Source organism: Strix aluco, chromosome 1 (genome assembly GCF_031877795.1).
Source record: "Strix aluco isolate bStrAlu1 chromosome 1, bStrAlu1.hap1, whole genome shotgun sequence".
In the NCBI taxonomy this organism is placed as follows: domain Eukaryota; kingdom Metazoa; phylum Chordata; class Aves; order Strigiformes; family Strigidae; genus Strix; species Strix aluco.
In genome coordinates, this window is record NC_133931.1 from 106,266,463 (window position 1) to 106,280,858 (window position 14,396).

At 44.4% G+C, this 14,396-nt stretch overlaps 1 protein-coding gene across 1 annotated transcript; it reads right to left on the reverse strand.

Moving 5' to 3' along the window:
- Positions 1 to 581: 581 nt before the first annotated feature.
- Positions 582 to 14,138, reverse strand: IGFBP3 (insulin like growth factor binding protein 3). Its single transcript, XM_074830326.1, has 4 exons — positions 13,748 to 14,138; positions 9,646 to 9,875; positions 6,894 to 7,013; positions 582 to 2,254 (listed from the first exon to the last, which is right to left on the reverse strand). The coding sequence occupies exons 1-4, from the start codon at positions 14,136 to 14,138 to the stop codon at positions 2,129 to 2,131; spliced, it is 867 nt and encodes a 288-aa protein (XP_074686427.1). The 3' UTR covers positions 582 to 2,128.
- Between the last annotated feature and the right edge of the window lie 258 nt (positions 14,139 to 14,396).

Genomic DNA, 14,396 nt, shown 5'->3' on the forward strand with positions numbered 1-14,396 from the left:
ATTAGCAGTAAAAATATTGCAATGAATTTTCACCTCACAAAGCTTTCTGTAACCATCTGTCAGGAAACCTGCATTAGCCTGGAGTAAGCATCACTTCACGTATACTTTTTTTCCTTACTCTAAGGTTAAAAAAATTCAGTTTTAATGATGATGTGAACTAATTTCATTAGATAGAAATTAGGACGATGTGAAGAATGCACAGGGTAAGGCTTTAAGCATCTGACTTAGGGTGATCGGCTTTCTCGATCATGGCAAGCTGCATACCCAAACCTTTCCATGTCAGAGTTTCAAGGCATTTGTCATTGCTGGCAGGAACAAGGGTAGTTGTAATTCATGGGCCGGGAGAGGAAGGGGCTCCTTGGCCCCACAGTCTCCCCTCCACCAGCACAACCCCTGGCCTCATAGGCTGGAAACCCACTGTCCTCAGTTCCCAACCCAACAGGAAATAACAGTGTTGATGGTTTCTTTTTTCTACAGTGACATCAAACATTTATAGTGACACATATAAGAATATATTATATATTTATATAAATATATAAAATATTTATATAAAATATATAAATAAATACATATACAAAATATGGCATTACTTTCCAGAGATGTTACATTTCACAGGCCACCTTTCCTTATCCAGATTTCATTGTCATACAGAATTTGTCATGAAGTTCAGTAAACAATCAGCCTCAATGAAAAAAATATTGCCAAAGTCTTCCTTATGTGAAAGCATCACATACCAGAACAAAACCAAATCACTTCTCTTCCAATTAAAAGGACATATAACATCATGGCAGACAACTGGTTTAAATATTTAAACCCAATGGTTCTTATTCTATGCTTAGATGCAGGCAAATAACTTCTACCAAAGTCAAAGCAAGCAACAATTGTGTGTAGCGTAAATGAAGCACGCGGGTCTCAACACCCAGGTCCACAATCCCCCCATCTTGTCAGCATTGTAATAAACAGGAGTTCCTCATACAGGATATGTGCTTTGGTAGAGTGTACCAAGACAACACAGAATAGATACAGCTTTTCAAAATAAATAAGCAAATAGAAAGGGTGGTACTGTAATGGCAATTTTTTGTCCACAAATATTCATTCTATATTAGTGTGAGCAGGAAATGTAGGAAATGTAAGCCCTGTTGCACAAACTGAAGCAAAGGACAGACAGAAGAATGCTTCACCGAGAGCTTCAGTGCAACTATTATCCTTTCCAGTGGCATAATTCAGTAATGGGTACATTAGAAATACCAATAAAATAAAAAAAAAATTAAAAATTTTTAAAAAAATATTATCTTGGTACTCGTAGTTACTTCAAACAACAACTTAGTATCTTCTGGAAACACTTCCTTTGCTCCACAAATTCATTTCTATTATCTAGAATAGGTCAGTGTGTATGCATATGGATCTATACATATTTGTAAATCATTCCATACCCTTACTTTCTCTTTGCATACAGAAGTATACACTAGAATTATTGTGTAGTATTTGGTATTCACATGTTACATTTAAATAAAGTTTATTAAAAAAAATTATATTAAATACAGACTAACAGAATATTCATAATATATTTTACAGAAAAAATACCCATGTCTTTATTTTAGAAATACGTTTCTTTAAAAAGTTCTTTGAGATTTTTATAAAACTTTTTACCCGTGAAGATAAGTTTCCCATCAGACCTGTAAAAAAATGATTAACCTTTAAATCCTTGTGGGTTTGTTTTTTTTCTTTAATACTCTTACAAGTTTACAATCTATAAATTCTTTAAAATAAAAAAACAGTATCTTTCGGGATCAAATTGGTCACAGGCTGTTCTTTAAAAAGTCAGTGGAGACTCCCTGAATCCATTCTGAAGTGCCTTTTGTTTTTCTCTCTCTCTGGGTATCAATAGTGCAGGTTTACGTGGGAATTCAGAGCTCCCTGCATGTCCTGTAGGCAGCCCAACGCGTGTCGGTGGCAGGGTGCAGCTGCTGCAGCAGTGTTCGCGGAGGCTGCGACTCCCCATCCGCCATGGGAGGCAGAGCTCGGTACTCCACGCGCAACGCAGTCCACAGTGTTTGCCCAGCCCCTCCAAGGTCTCTGCGAGGTCCGGTGGCCACGCACAGATGCCAGAAGAGCTGGCACCCAGCCCTCATTTGCTTTCCAAGTTATAGCAGTGGACATCTCCTTTTCCCTTCCCATCATACCCGGGAAGCGGCTGTCCGTATTTATCCACACACCAGCAGTAACCCCTCTTTCGGCCTTTGGATGGGCGACACTGTAACAGAGTAAAAGATCCAGTTAGCATTATTTTTGTTCTCTTCGCTCTTAGTGTTATGTATCAGGGATTCCTGCTTATTTGATAGCTGCATTTCCATATCCTGGGCATATCTGACAGCATCAAACAAAATATTTATTACTGCTACGAAGTATTGCAATAAAAGATTACCTGCTCTGCCTGTCAACCCCTTTGGGTCTAATTATTCCATAATAAAACTGCTCTGAGAACTACCAGAAAACAGCCTTATGAACTACTCCCTATTATGTTAGGCAGCACAGTTGCCCCCTCTGAATACCAGGACTATTTACAACAGTACGGACTGACGACTGGGACCCATCTTTGGAAAAGAAAGTAAATGCATTTGCTCTACGCTAAAGCACAGGTCTGGTGAGACAGCCATTGCAGCAATAAACACCCTTGGCTTATATCTGTTTGCTGGAAGAATTTCAATACTCTAGTTGACATTTATTAACAGATACCTATCTTTCTGTAATGGAGTTATCACTTCAACAACTGCTAGATGTACTAGAACTTTACATGTATATTTTCCTATAAATAAGGTTGCTTATAGACTATAGTCTATAACCTATGTCAGCTTTAGAAGTGGCCTGGTGGAATTTGCTAGCAATGCTGACCAACCTGAATCTACCACAGGCAACGACACTGAACTTCTACAGAAACAGCAATACAGTAAAAATGCATTAGAAAGTCTAGCACGTACTAAGTAACACAGGAACCCAAGGAACCAAGAATGGTAAAAACTAGACAAAAGGAGATGACATGCTGCAGGTTTAATTCAGTACGCAACCTCGCACGCAGTTACATACTGTGAAACTCTGGGACCCCTCAAGGTTTTCACCCACTTGAAAGACGTGTGTCTCCACGACACAGATTATCTCACTGGGCTTGCCATGGTCAACCTCATTGCCAAGACACAGCCTCCATGTCAGCTAAGTTTTGAGATGTGGTGACACAGGATTTGCTACAAATGCTAACAGAGGTGGCTGTTTAGTCAGGACAGATTTACAAAGGAGCTGGTGACATAAATATACCTCACTTTTCAAAGACTGAGGCTTCATGTGTTGCATCACCAACATGAAGGAAGATAGGCTAGACTGAAGCTACTTACGGCCCTCAACACTGTAAAGGCTCTCATGCAAGCAGAGCAAATGCCACCTCTGAGATCATACTCACAGCAATTCCAGTATTTCAGCAGTTCAGGCTGGTACAAGTCAGGTAAACTTTGCCACTACGGCTCAACTGCTTGTTCTCTGGAGTCTAACAGGCATGTCCCCATCTCCCATGTGGGTATGGCAGCAGCTCACAAAGCTAAGTGTCCTTTCCATGTGCAGGTACAGAAGGAAACATCAAGCAAGTGTTGGGCTTCACCTGACCCTTTCTACACCTACTTTTGCACCTCAGGCAAAAGGGTGGTTATTTTGAACAGAGCTGTGAATATAGGTCACTCCTGGGACAGCCTGCACCAGCACATTGGCCCCTGAGCCAACTAGTTTGTGGCAGCATGAAGTAGGGTAGACAGTCTTCACTAGGAACTTGTGAAAAAGAGATGGGAGCAGATCACACATTAGACACAGATTTCTGAACAAGCTTCCATCTTGTTTATTTTATTTTAGAGTAAATGAAGTAATGTTAATCACTGTAACTGCAAATTACCCTTGTGATGTATTTTAGAGTAACAATCCCAATGCAGAAATAATACAATGCCTCTCTTCCCTGAATTTGCAGCCCTTCTTCATTAGCCCGATACAAATTGACAGCAGCATTAAGATCAAACTTAAACTATGTATCAGCTTATTTTAGGAGAGGGTGAAGAGCCACATTAGTAATTTGCTAAACTATGTGGTTAGCTGCATTTGAGTTGTAGTTACCTGTTCGGCTGGTTTTCTCTCCTAAATCTTTAAACTTAAGTTTTACAACTTATGTTTATTGTCTCAGAAGCCTGACCAGGGCTTGCGGGTATTCTCCAGGATTTCTGTGAATTGCTGCTCAAAGTCCAGTGACATCAATGGGAAATTTTCCTTCAATTTTGGTCCCAACTCTAGCTTAAGTGGTTTTGACATTTAGTGACTTAAATTCTTCATGCTCAAAACTGAGGACTTCAAAAACAGCAGCCTTTCCACAATTTAAATTTTACAGAAAAGGAAACTGAGGCAGCAGTTCTTGAGCTGTTTTTCCCAAGACAGCAGGCACAGATGGAGCCTGAATTAGAGCACAGGGCTTCTGGCTGACAGCCTGATAATCCAGCAATGAAACTACACTTCTGCTAGTAATAGCAACACAGCCTCCCCTTTTAGAAGTACTATATGAAGTATGTTACACAACTCTTGCTGATTCATAAGCTTGCATCACTCTCAAAACAAATGATCAGTTAGTTATCTCATGTTGTTGGGAGGTTTTGCTTTTTACAGTTCCAAAATTGATTTTTGGAATTAACGACAACGTGAGGTTAGTCTGCAGGAACACCTTCCCTACAAATAATATTTTTTTTTTATTTCTTGTAGACAACCCATTCGGAAAACAAAACGCTTAGATCATTCTGCAGCTGAAACAACGCTCTGTGAGGAAGCAATTTTCCAATCTGCGATTTTGTACTACCTGCTCAGCCATGCTATCAAAAGTAAAGCACTTCTGATTCAAAAGTGATACTTTTATCCTGAAGCAGCTAGCTTGCATTCCCTGCAGAAGTGGTGGATAGTTCATATGGAAAAAATATAAATATCTGCCTCTTCTGAATTTTGTACTCCACATACATTTCAAGGCTCTGCCCAGCTCTTCTGTATGACTTCAGAAGTCCAAAAAGCTGGAAAACTGCCCAAGCTGTGGAACCAGTAATTACTTCTGATAGAAACCCCAGCTGCCAGCTTCCATGCCACCTGCCCCTCTCCCTTCCACAAAGAAGTGCCGCAGAGGCATTCGTGGGGCACAGCAAAGCATATGGTATCCCATTGAATTCCTGGTCATCCCAGAGGTCTCCGTGGAGCTACAACTGCGGTCTCCTGGAACAGACAGCAGACAGCATTGACATATACCGCGGGCCATTCTGGCTCCCGCCAAGCCCAGCTCTGTTTTCAGTGGAACGATGCCAACTCACATTTAGGTAAGTATCTGGCTCCAGTACACAAATATGGGGCAATTCTAGTAATTGCCCCATATAATAATTCTAATTTCATCAAAACCTTTTTTTCCACGCTTGAGGCAGAAATGTGCCTGTATCAACCTATTCCACGTAAATATACCTATATACCACAGTTGAATAATACAACCTTACATGTGTGATTTATTAAGACAAAGAATTCTAAATTTTAATAGGTCTGATTTTTAAAAAGTTTATATATAAACACAAGGTGTGAAATATTTTTCATGTTATACCCTGACAGGCAAATTTATGTTCTTAAAATTGTTTCACACATGCAAATTACTCCCTATGTTTTTTCCTGAAAAGTCAATTTCTAGATATCCACAAATGTCTTGAAAAATAACTGCTTTCAACTTGACTGGAAGAGCAGGTGACCAGGAAGGCAGAATACAGTAACATGTGAAGTGCCTCTTGAATGAGTTTTAATGCTTTCCAAGGTGATCATAATTTATCAGATTCCTACCATCACACCCCTATCTACGTTATCATCCTAGGCAGTGGTTTTGGCAGCTGTTTCCAGAATTAAAAATGCCTAGCTCACACTCATTTTTTGATGGATTTATTGTCTATTTCCTACTAGCAGAGGCTGACTCGTTGTAAACCCACATGGGAGAGATAAGATGGTACACAAACAAAATCCATCCTTACAGAGGGTTTGCCTTGAGGAAAATCTTGAAAGAAATTTCTGAATTCAGGAAATTTTGGAATTATACCAAGAAACACATTTGGAGGCAGGTCACTAACTAAACACTGGAATTAGATGGGATGTGCACACTACACAAAGAACCTGGCATGTCTTGCACTTCCCCAAGTTCCTGAATGAGCTTCAAGGGCAGCACTGAATGGAGAACGCGGCTGTAGCTCAACCCAACACAACTAAGGCATAAATACCTACAGTTTCAGTCTGCATTTATCAAGAAAGATCACAAACCCAGAACCAAAGAGGGCTGAGGCACCATCCTTGCTGCAGAGTAACTACTAGATGTATCACTTTCACGATAACATGACCTGGATTTTGGAAGCAATCTGTGTAGCACATAAAGGACAGATACATACCTTTCTCAAGTTGCTTTTAGCAATATGATCCAGTGCAGTTCTTCTAGGAACACTCAAGCAGCTATTTACAATTCAAAGCATTGATCTATTGCAGTCATATGGTAACTGCAACATTTAGCTCTGTGGGTTATTACAGAGGCACTGCTTTTTTTAAACCAAAGGGCATTAGTATCTAGGGCACCAGCCAACCGATGTGTGATCAGGTATGAAGTTTCCCAAATGAATCTGTTGTCATGACCAACAGAAAATAAAAACACTGTCCCCACTTGACAAGGTTCAGCACTATCACATCAGGTCCTAAAACTGGAAATGAACTAGTTCCTCTGTAAAATGATACATAATGCACCTTGCTGGCAAGATCCTTCAGCAGGATGCTGAAAAGGTGAAGTGCACTCATTGAAATGATCAAGACTCAGTACTTACTTGCTTTTTCTTGTAGAACCCCTTCTTGTCACAATTTGGAATATGAAAGCCCCTGGGACTCAAGACATTCAGGATCTTTAGGTGGTTTAAAGTGTCTTCCATTTCTCTACGACAGGGACCCTGTTAATGAGCATGTTTTAGAAAACATAAATGAAACTTCATTCCCAAATGCTGTCTTTCACACAAGAGTTAATACATCTTTAAAGGGCAAGAAACACAAACCCAAATAAATCCACTAAAACAAAGGGATGGCTGGGTATGTCAAAAGGCAAGACTATTCACAGATAAAATTCTGACTTTCTGCTTTATTCAGGATAAACTGATTTCTGAAGACTGAAGGCCCTATGCTATGCTGAGGCTATGCTGAGGCATAGACTGGCATTTCCAGTTGAAATCCCAGCCACATATACCTACAGGAAGGCTTAACCAGTATGTAAATCAATCATATATAACATAACTTAGGTTTGGAAAAGCTGGCCTTGCATCAAGCAGGAAAAGAAGGTAGGCAACTGGAAATACACCACTTGGTGGATTTTCCCTAATGTCATTTGATTTTTGTGATTCTGCTGGATTTGAAAGCTTAAATGAAATGGATTTAATTGAAAACAAGTAGTTTGGCATAATGTATAGGTATATATAAAAATACTGCAACTTTGGACAACAATTCCCAATTTCAACTGGACTAAATGGATGCAGCCACGCAAAGGAATGGTTGCACACAACAGTCTCATTAGAGAAGTACGCCACTTTTTGCCTCACTTTCTCCATCGGCAAAAGGCGACAACAATGTAGTGAGGATCAGCTCTAGGACAATGAGCCAAAAAGAACTTCCATAAGCACTTTTAAGAGCATGTCTCAAATGCCAACTAATTATTTCTCACTGCAGCCCTTCAGGGCAGGGAGTACGGTGTTAGGATCCCCACTCTGCAGTCAGAAAACCAGGAGCGGAGGAGTTCACGTTTTGCCAGAGGCCAAGGCGGCAGTCAGTGTCAGCCATGGGATTCAAGAGTCACAGCCTACAAACTCTGTGCTTAGCTACGCTCCCGTCTGGGCACATTACTGGCTTAGTCCACCAGCCTGCTTCTTCAGCAGAGACCCGAAAAAATTCCTTTGCATGGTTGCATGGGTTTAAAAGGTTTAAGTTGCTGTATCAACACAAAGACTCATTTGGTGCAAATTTTAATTAGTGAAGTAATGACATTTAATATTACCACTTGAAAGTATAATAGTTTGCTCATGTAAAGTGCCTTTCATGTGAGTGTCTGAAAGCATACAGACTCCACAGTTCTACTGGAGTTTAAAATTGATTTTTTTGGTTAGCAAAGACCTTCCTTGCTGCTTTCATATGTCTTCTTTCAGTATCAATCTCGCAAGGTCTAAACATGCACTTTAAATTGCTGCTCTTATTGTCAGTTCCTTAAAAAAACAAAACTGCTCAGACATGCTGACTGTAAATCACACACATTCAAATATTTGGTCCCAAGCTAGGCCTACAAAAAGATCAACAGCTTTCTTTTAATTATTATTTTGAAGCAGGCTTCCAAAGTCAGAGAGATCAATATCAAAAGCTAACATGCAGGCACAACTACAAGGGTATCTGCTGACAAAGGCACCTGTCCCTGATGGACTGACTTCTGATTCTTACAGACACCAGCAGCCTTGGTAAGTTGGTACGCCTTTGCTCACGGAGCCCAACTATCACATAAGTGAAGTGTTCATCCTAGCTAGTTAAGACCACAACCCTATTTCCTTGGAGCTACCAAAGTTCATTTTTTTACTGTTGGCAGTTTACTTCACGTTTTTGGGAGGAGGACATGCTGGAAGGCAGATACAGTGTTTTTACTAGACGGCCTAACATCAGTGACAAACTAAACATGCATCTTCACCACCATTGCTGCGTTAACTTGGAGGCCACACTTTCTTCAGACACAACTTTCATACAGGTTTCAAAACCTTCTCTCGCAGATGTCTGGTTTCAACAAAAGCGCTCTGATTAAATGCCAAAATATATCCAGGCATCTGGCACAAGGACAACCACTGGGTTATCAGCCAGGATGTCCAGTAAGCAGAATTATTCTCCCCTCAAGATTCACCACACTCCAGCTGCCCTGCAAATCCTCTGGGCACAGTCAGTAGGAAGGAATGGCAGCTCATGTGTCCAGAAGCCTTTGCATTTATGCAGGGGCACCAAGCAATGACTGCAAGTGGAGGTGGTGTTCAGCACCTCATACAAACAATGACTGATGATAGGTCAAGATCCTAACCCTCAACGCAGCCAAAGTTTATCTCCCTTGATTTGCGCTGTGGAGTGTGAACACAGTGTCACTACACTGAATGTGAAACATCCTTTTTCCATTATTGCAACCCAATAATGCTGTTTGCAACCAAATTTAATGACACTATTAAACCTGTCCCAAGTCCACTCACACGAATGAGCGACAATTACGGGGGGGGGGGCAAGAACTTTCCATCTCTAAGAAATAACTTAGTGAAAACTACATTGTATCAATGTGAATGTCATTGCCTTAGGCCTCCATGTTTTCTGAATGTGATCTGCTCCCTCTGCTGATTGACTGCATTTGCATATCCAATAGTTTTACTGGTTAAAGAGCCCGAATGCTCTACATGGCTACAACAGTTACCACCCTTTAGTTATTTAGTTTATTCACCTTGTTGTACGCACAACATGCATATGCATACACATGCACACTCACATGCTGGGAAGTGCCTTTCCATTTACAAAAGTACTCACGTATTCAGTCTCTTGTTTGGATTCAGAAGAGAAATTCAGTGTATCTGTACTCTGTGAATCATATTCCACTTTATAGCGCTGCGTATTTTTGGCCTGCACTTTCCTGATGATGTCTATTTTGATGTGTGGTGGATGCGATTTGGAATCGGGCACCCTGTGAGGGTTTGGGATGGCCTGATTTTCGATACTGCTGGCACTCCGGTCTTCTTCTTCTGAATCACTGGAGTTTCCTTCGAGAAGAACAAATGCAGCAAAGGTACAATGTTAATCAACTGCCAGCTGTGCCGGGAAGGGCGACCAGCCACTAGACTAGTCCACGTCCTTCCTTTTCCTTTACAAAACTGCGATACAGAGAAAGACAAACAGCTTCGCGCTCCGCATGCACCAGCCCCTCTGCGGTCAGGCGATGCCTTTTGCGCTCGCTGCCGGCAGCCGCGCAAGGGACCCGCCGCGCCGCCCGTCCCGGCTGCCCGTGAACACCGCAGGACGAGCCCCCTCCGCCCCCCGGCAAGCCACCGCCGCCCCGTTTCTCGCCCCGCGGCGGCCGCCGCCGTTCCGCCGGCCGGCGGGAGGGGGCAGCTCTGCGCCGCCGCGGGAGCGGCCGCGGCCGCGGGAGCCCGCAGCAGCCCCACCGGCGCCGGGGGCGCGGAGCCTTCCCCTCCCCGGCCACCGCTGACCCGCGGCTGATTTAATCAACTCCAGTCCGACGCGGCTGGCTCGGGTAACTTATGGGCTGCACTGTAACTCTTTGTCCTCCCCGGGAAGGTAATTTTTTTTTTTTTTTTTTTTTGGTTTAAAGAGGCGTTAATACAATAAATTCTACCATGCTGTTTCATGGTTCTAGTTAGCTATTTTTAACACTTTTTCTTAATCTTATTCTACATACAGAACAGGAAAGGAAAAAAAAATAGCACGTTTTCATTCTTCTGCTATTAAACTCAGAACCATTTCTAGGTGTACAAAATACATTTTAAAGGTAACGGACAAAAAATGCTTCATTCTGTAATGGTGTCAAAGGAAAACCACCTGCTTTCACCACGAGCTTCAAAAATATTTTCTCTTTAAACTACCATCCGCAAAAATACAGGAGAAACACATTTTTCCAAAATACTTCATAAGCCCAGTGTTCCTGTACCTTCTGAGGTATTTGTCTACACTGTGTTTCCCTCCAAAGACTCCTGCAGTGTCACTGTAACTGGCTGCATTTCCTCCAGGGGATATTTCAAGTTTGGATATTCCTATCAGCCAAGCAGCTAAGTACCACTAGTTGCCGCCTTGGCTGCTGGCCACTTTTTTTTTTTTAAGGAAATCATACTGGGAGTGCACAACGATAACTGATGTGCAAGGAACATCCTGGAAATCTGTATTAAAATTATACTTGATGACTCACTGAGAAACCACAAAAGCCAAGAAATTCAGTGCTAAACCTGAAAGCCCATGTTCCCATAGCCCATCGACTCCAAATATTTCAGCATAGGCAGTACAGTCGCACTGCCAATACACAGGAACAGGGGAGGAATGTGAGGAGGAGGAGGAGGGATCTGAGTTAACATCTTAGTACCGGTGGTTTTAGTGTAGCCACTGCTGGCAATGGACATAATTGATCAGAAAATCCAATTCCCAGTGCAAATGGATTAAGGAAGTTTAAGTCTTAAGTCTAAATTTCCTGGCTTTTGTGGGTTTAACTCAGACTCTCAGAGGTATTTGAACATATTTTTGGTGGTTTAATGTCCGGTTTTTAAACAGTGGTATTTTTTTTTCCACATTCTCGATGAAGTCTACAAGAAATGACACAATAAAATGTTATAAACCTGAATCTCCTAAATGTAAATACTATGCCTACTAGGTTTTCTGCAATTAGTTTGCTTCATTAGTTTGCCTCCTCTACCAAAAATAAGTAGAAATATTCTTTATGTGCATTAAATAATTACCAGGCTGGTCATTTCATTTTAGATAGACCATCATGTTTCAATAGCACTTCTTATAGTTCAAATTGGAATGGTTGTAATGCTGCATTTTAAACTGTAAAGCATATTTGATTAACTTGGTTTCATAAAACTTGGTGCCATGCTAGCTTTACACTCTCCTAACAGAAACAAAGCTGCTATGAGAGTTACTTGCTCTCTTTTAAAAAGCAGATTAGAAGGGTTGCACATGCATCCTACTAGTTAACACTTCCATGCCTAAAAAAAAAACTGAACTGGAAAGTAAGTCAGTGGCCTACTACAGTTGCTGTAAGAAGCTGCTGTAATGTACACCACTCCATACTGATTTCTAGCACTTTCTGTAAACTAGGAAGGACCAAATGTGTAGCACGTGACGCTGGACCTAGATGTGTGTAAGGGAGATGATGTGATCCTGCTCAGGGAGGGCGTGTACCAGGGAGTGTTGGATTTAGAGCTGAAACTGGAGCGGTCCCCATGAGGAGGTGGGCACTGTATGTCACACAGGTTCAGCGCACTTCTTCCTTCCTGCACCCCAGGTTTACAACCTTCACTACTCAAACGTGAACTGTAAGGGTCCTACTTTGCACTTTTTAAGGAATCAAAGCTCCCACTGATTTCAAAGTTGGAGTTCTCCCTCAGCCAAGAATGCAGAAACAGGAATTCGGCATCTTGACCGTTTAGGCTGAAAATGGAAAGATTTTCAGCAAAGTGCAGCTCTGTCTTCCCCTTTCTCCTCTAACAGTCACTGATGAAAGCACAACCCCTCCATTAGACGGCACCAACTCTCAAGTATGGAGGAGAGGTCCCTCATTTCTTATTCATGTGAAGGATGAATATGCAGAGCCAAGTTCACGTGATGAGGGAAGCTCCTCCATGTTCCAATGAGATTTAAAACTCCAGGGAGCACCTCTGAACTTTCATTCAAATTGTCACAGCTTGGGAGCAGCACATAAATCATTATAATAAGGCATCTCCTACTCTCATAGCAGCCAGTTAACTGGAGCACTGGTGCCACTTCCTCAGCTAAGGAGAGGCCAGCCAAAGAGCCCCTGCAACCTAGCAGAAAAACTCCTGGCGCTTTAAAAATGCAAACAGTGGAAAGCCTTTTGACACACTTTTCTATTAAATAAATGTTAACATACTTGCTGTTGGTTAGCAAACAGTTTAATGAAATGTTTGCACAGAGGGACTGTGCCTTCTTGATCTGAATCCCGAGTTTCCCTGTCTTAAGTTTCCAAATGTGCATGCTAACAGAACTTGTTCCAACCGTCCCTTCCTCTTCAAACAAAACAAAACCCGCTCTGTGAACGTCTCATTTACAAGACATGTAAGAGGTACGGGAAAGCTTCGTTTGACCAAAGATTTATTTGCAGTGCAGGCAAAAAACCAACGTCCTCTTAAACACTGCTGTGCAAACTCTTTGTTCTGAATAACCACCTTCCCAGGCCAGGGGAATAGGGGAATTATTTAACCCCTTTTTCTTTTTTTTTTTTTTTTTCTGTGTTTAGCATTCCCCTGACTTAGTCACGCTGCAGCACAGGAGTTAGCCCACGCTCTCCAGCTTTCTTGTACCCTCTTTCCAGGAACACTGGGGACAAATCGCGAGGATTTCGCCCTCTCTCCGTGCAGGCTCTGCAGCCTGGCAGCCCCACGCACCCGCAGAAGCAACATGCACACACACCCCCCCAACCTCCCGTATTTTTTAAAAAAGAGCAACTCTGTCTCTTTTACGAGGAGCTACTTCTCAGCATGGGGGTCGAAGAGATACACGCATAAATAAGGCGTAACAGGTAAATCTTCCTTTCCTCCGCCAAAACCGACCGCAGCCCCGGCTACGCGGCTGCCCACGGAGCCCCCCGCGGCCCGGCGGCCGGCAGGCAGCGCCGGCAGCGCACGAGGGGCCTTCCCGGAGGAGCGGCCCTGCCGCGAGCTGCCCGCGCCTCCCCCCCTCCTGCTGCGCGCAACTCGGGTTTTAACTTAAAGGAACAAATAGCAACCGAAAGCGAGGAAGCAGCAGAGGAGAAGGAGAAGGAGAAGGAGAAGGAGAAGGAGAAGGAGAAGGAGAAGGAGAAGGAGAAGGAGAAGGAGAAGGAGAAGGAGAAGCGCCGCGCACGCCCGCCCGCGAGGCCCGGGCGCCCCCCGGCGCAGCCCCTTACCTGCAGCGTGCGGTCCGGGCAGCAGGAAGGCCCGCAGCCTGCCGCCGCCCGTGGCGTTGGTGCAGAGCCCGCGGCCCTCCAGCAGCGCCTGCAGCGGCCGCGCCTCCTCCCGCCGCGGCTGGCAGCTGAGGCCGGCGCCGCAGCGCTCGGTGTAGATGCCGCAGGGCTGCCCAGCCCGCAGGGCGCAGGTGAGGCAGCAGCCGCAGCCGGGCTCCCGCACCCGCTCGGCGCAGTCGGGCTGCAGGGGCTTGCACTGCTGCAGCGCCCGCGCGTCGCAGGGCTCGCAGCGGACCACCGGCCCCGCCAGCGCCGCCGCCGCCGCCGCCCGCCGGGCCAGCAGCGCCAGCGCCGCCGCCGCCACTGCCCAAAGCACGCCGGGCCGCGGCACCATGGCAACCGGCGGAGGGGGGCGGCCGCGAGGCGCCCCCGCGCACCCCCGGCGGCCCAGCGGCCCGGGCAGAGCCCCCCGCCGGCGCGCACACGCCGCCGCGGGCGGAGGGGAGCGGAGCGGCGGGCGGGGGGCTGCGGGGAGCGGCGCCGGCCGCCGCCCGGGCCCCGACCGGCGCGGGGAGGCGGGCGGGCTGCGCTGCGCTGCCGGCACGCGCGCACCGACCCTCTCTTCAGCCGCCTGCCCTTAAATCACATCGAG

Excerpts from the sequence above, each read along its gene's own strand:
- IGFBP3 (XM_074830326.1), bottom strand. The coding sequence starts at position 14,138 with ATGGTGCCGCGGCCCGGCGTGCTTTGGGCAGTGGCGGCGGCGGCGCTG. Across the intron at positions 9,876-13,747 it reads GCCCGGACCGCACGCTGCAG|GAAACTCCAGTGATTCAGAA; the intron begins GTAAGGGGCTGC and ends TTCTTCTCGAAG. Across the intron at positions 7,014-9,645 it reads CCAAACAAGAGACTGAATAC|GGTCCCTGTCGTAGAGAAAT; the intron begins GTGAGTACTTTT and ends GCTCATTAACAG.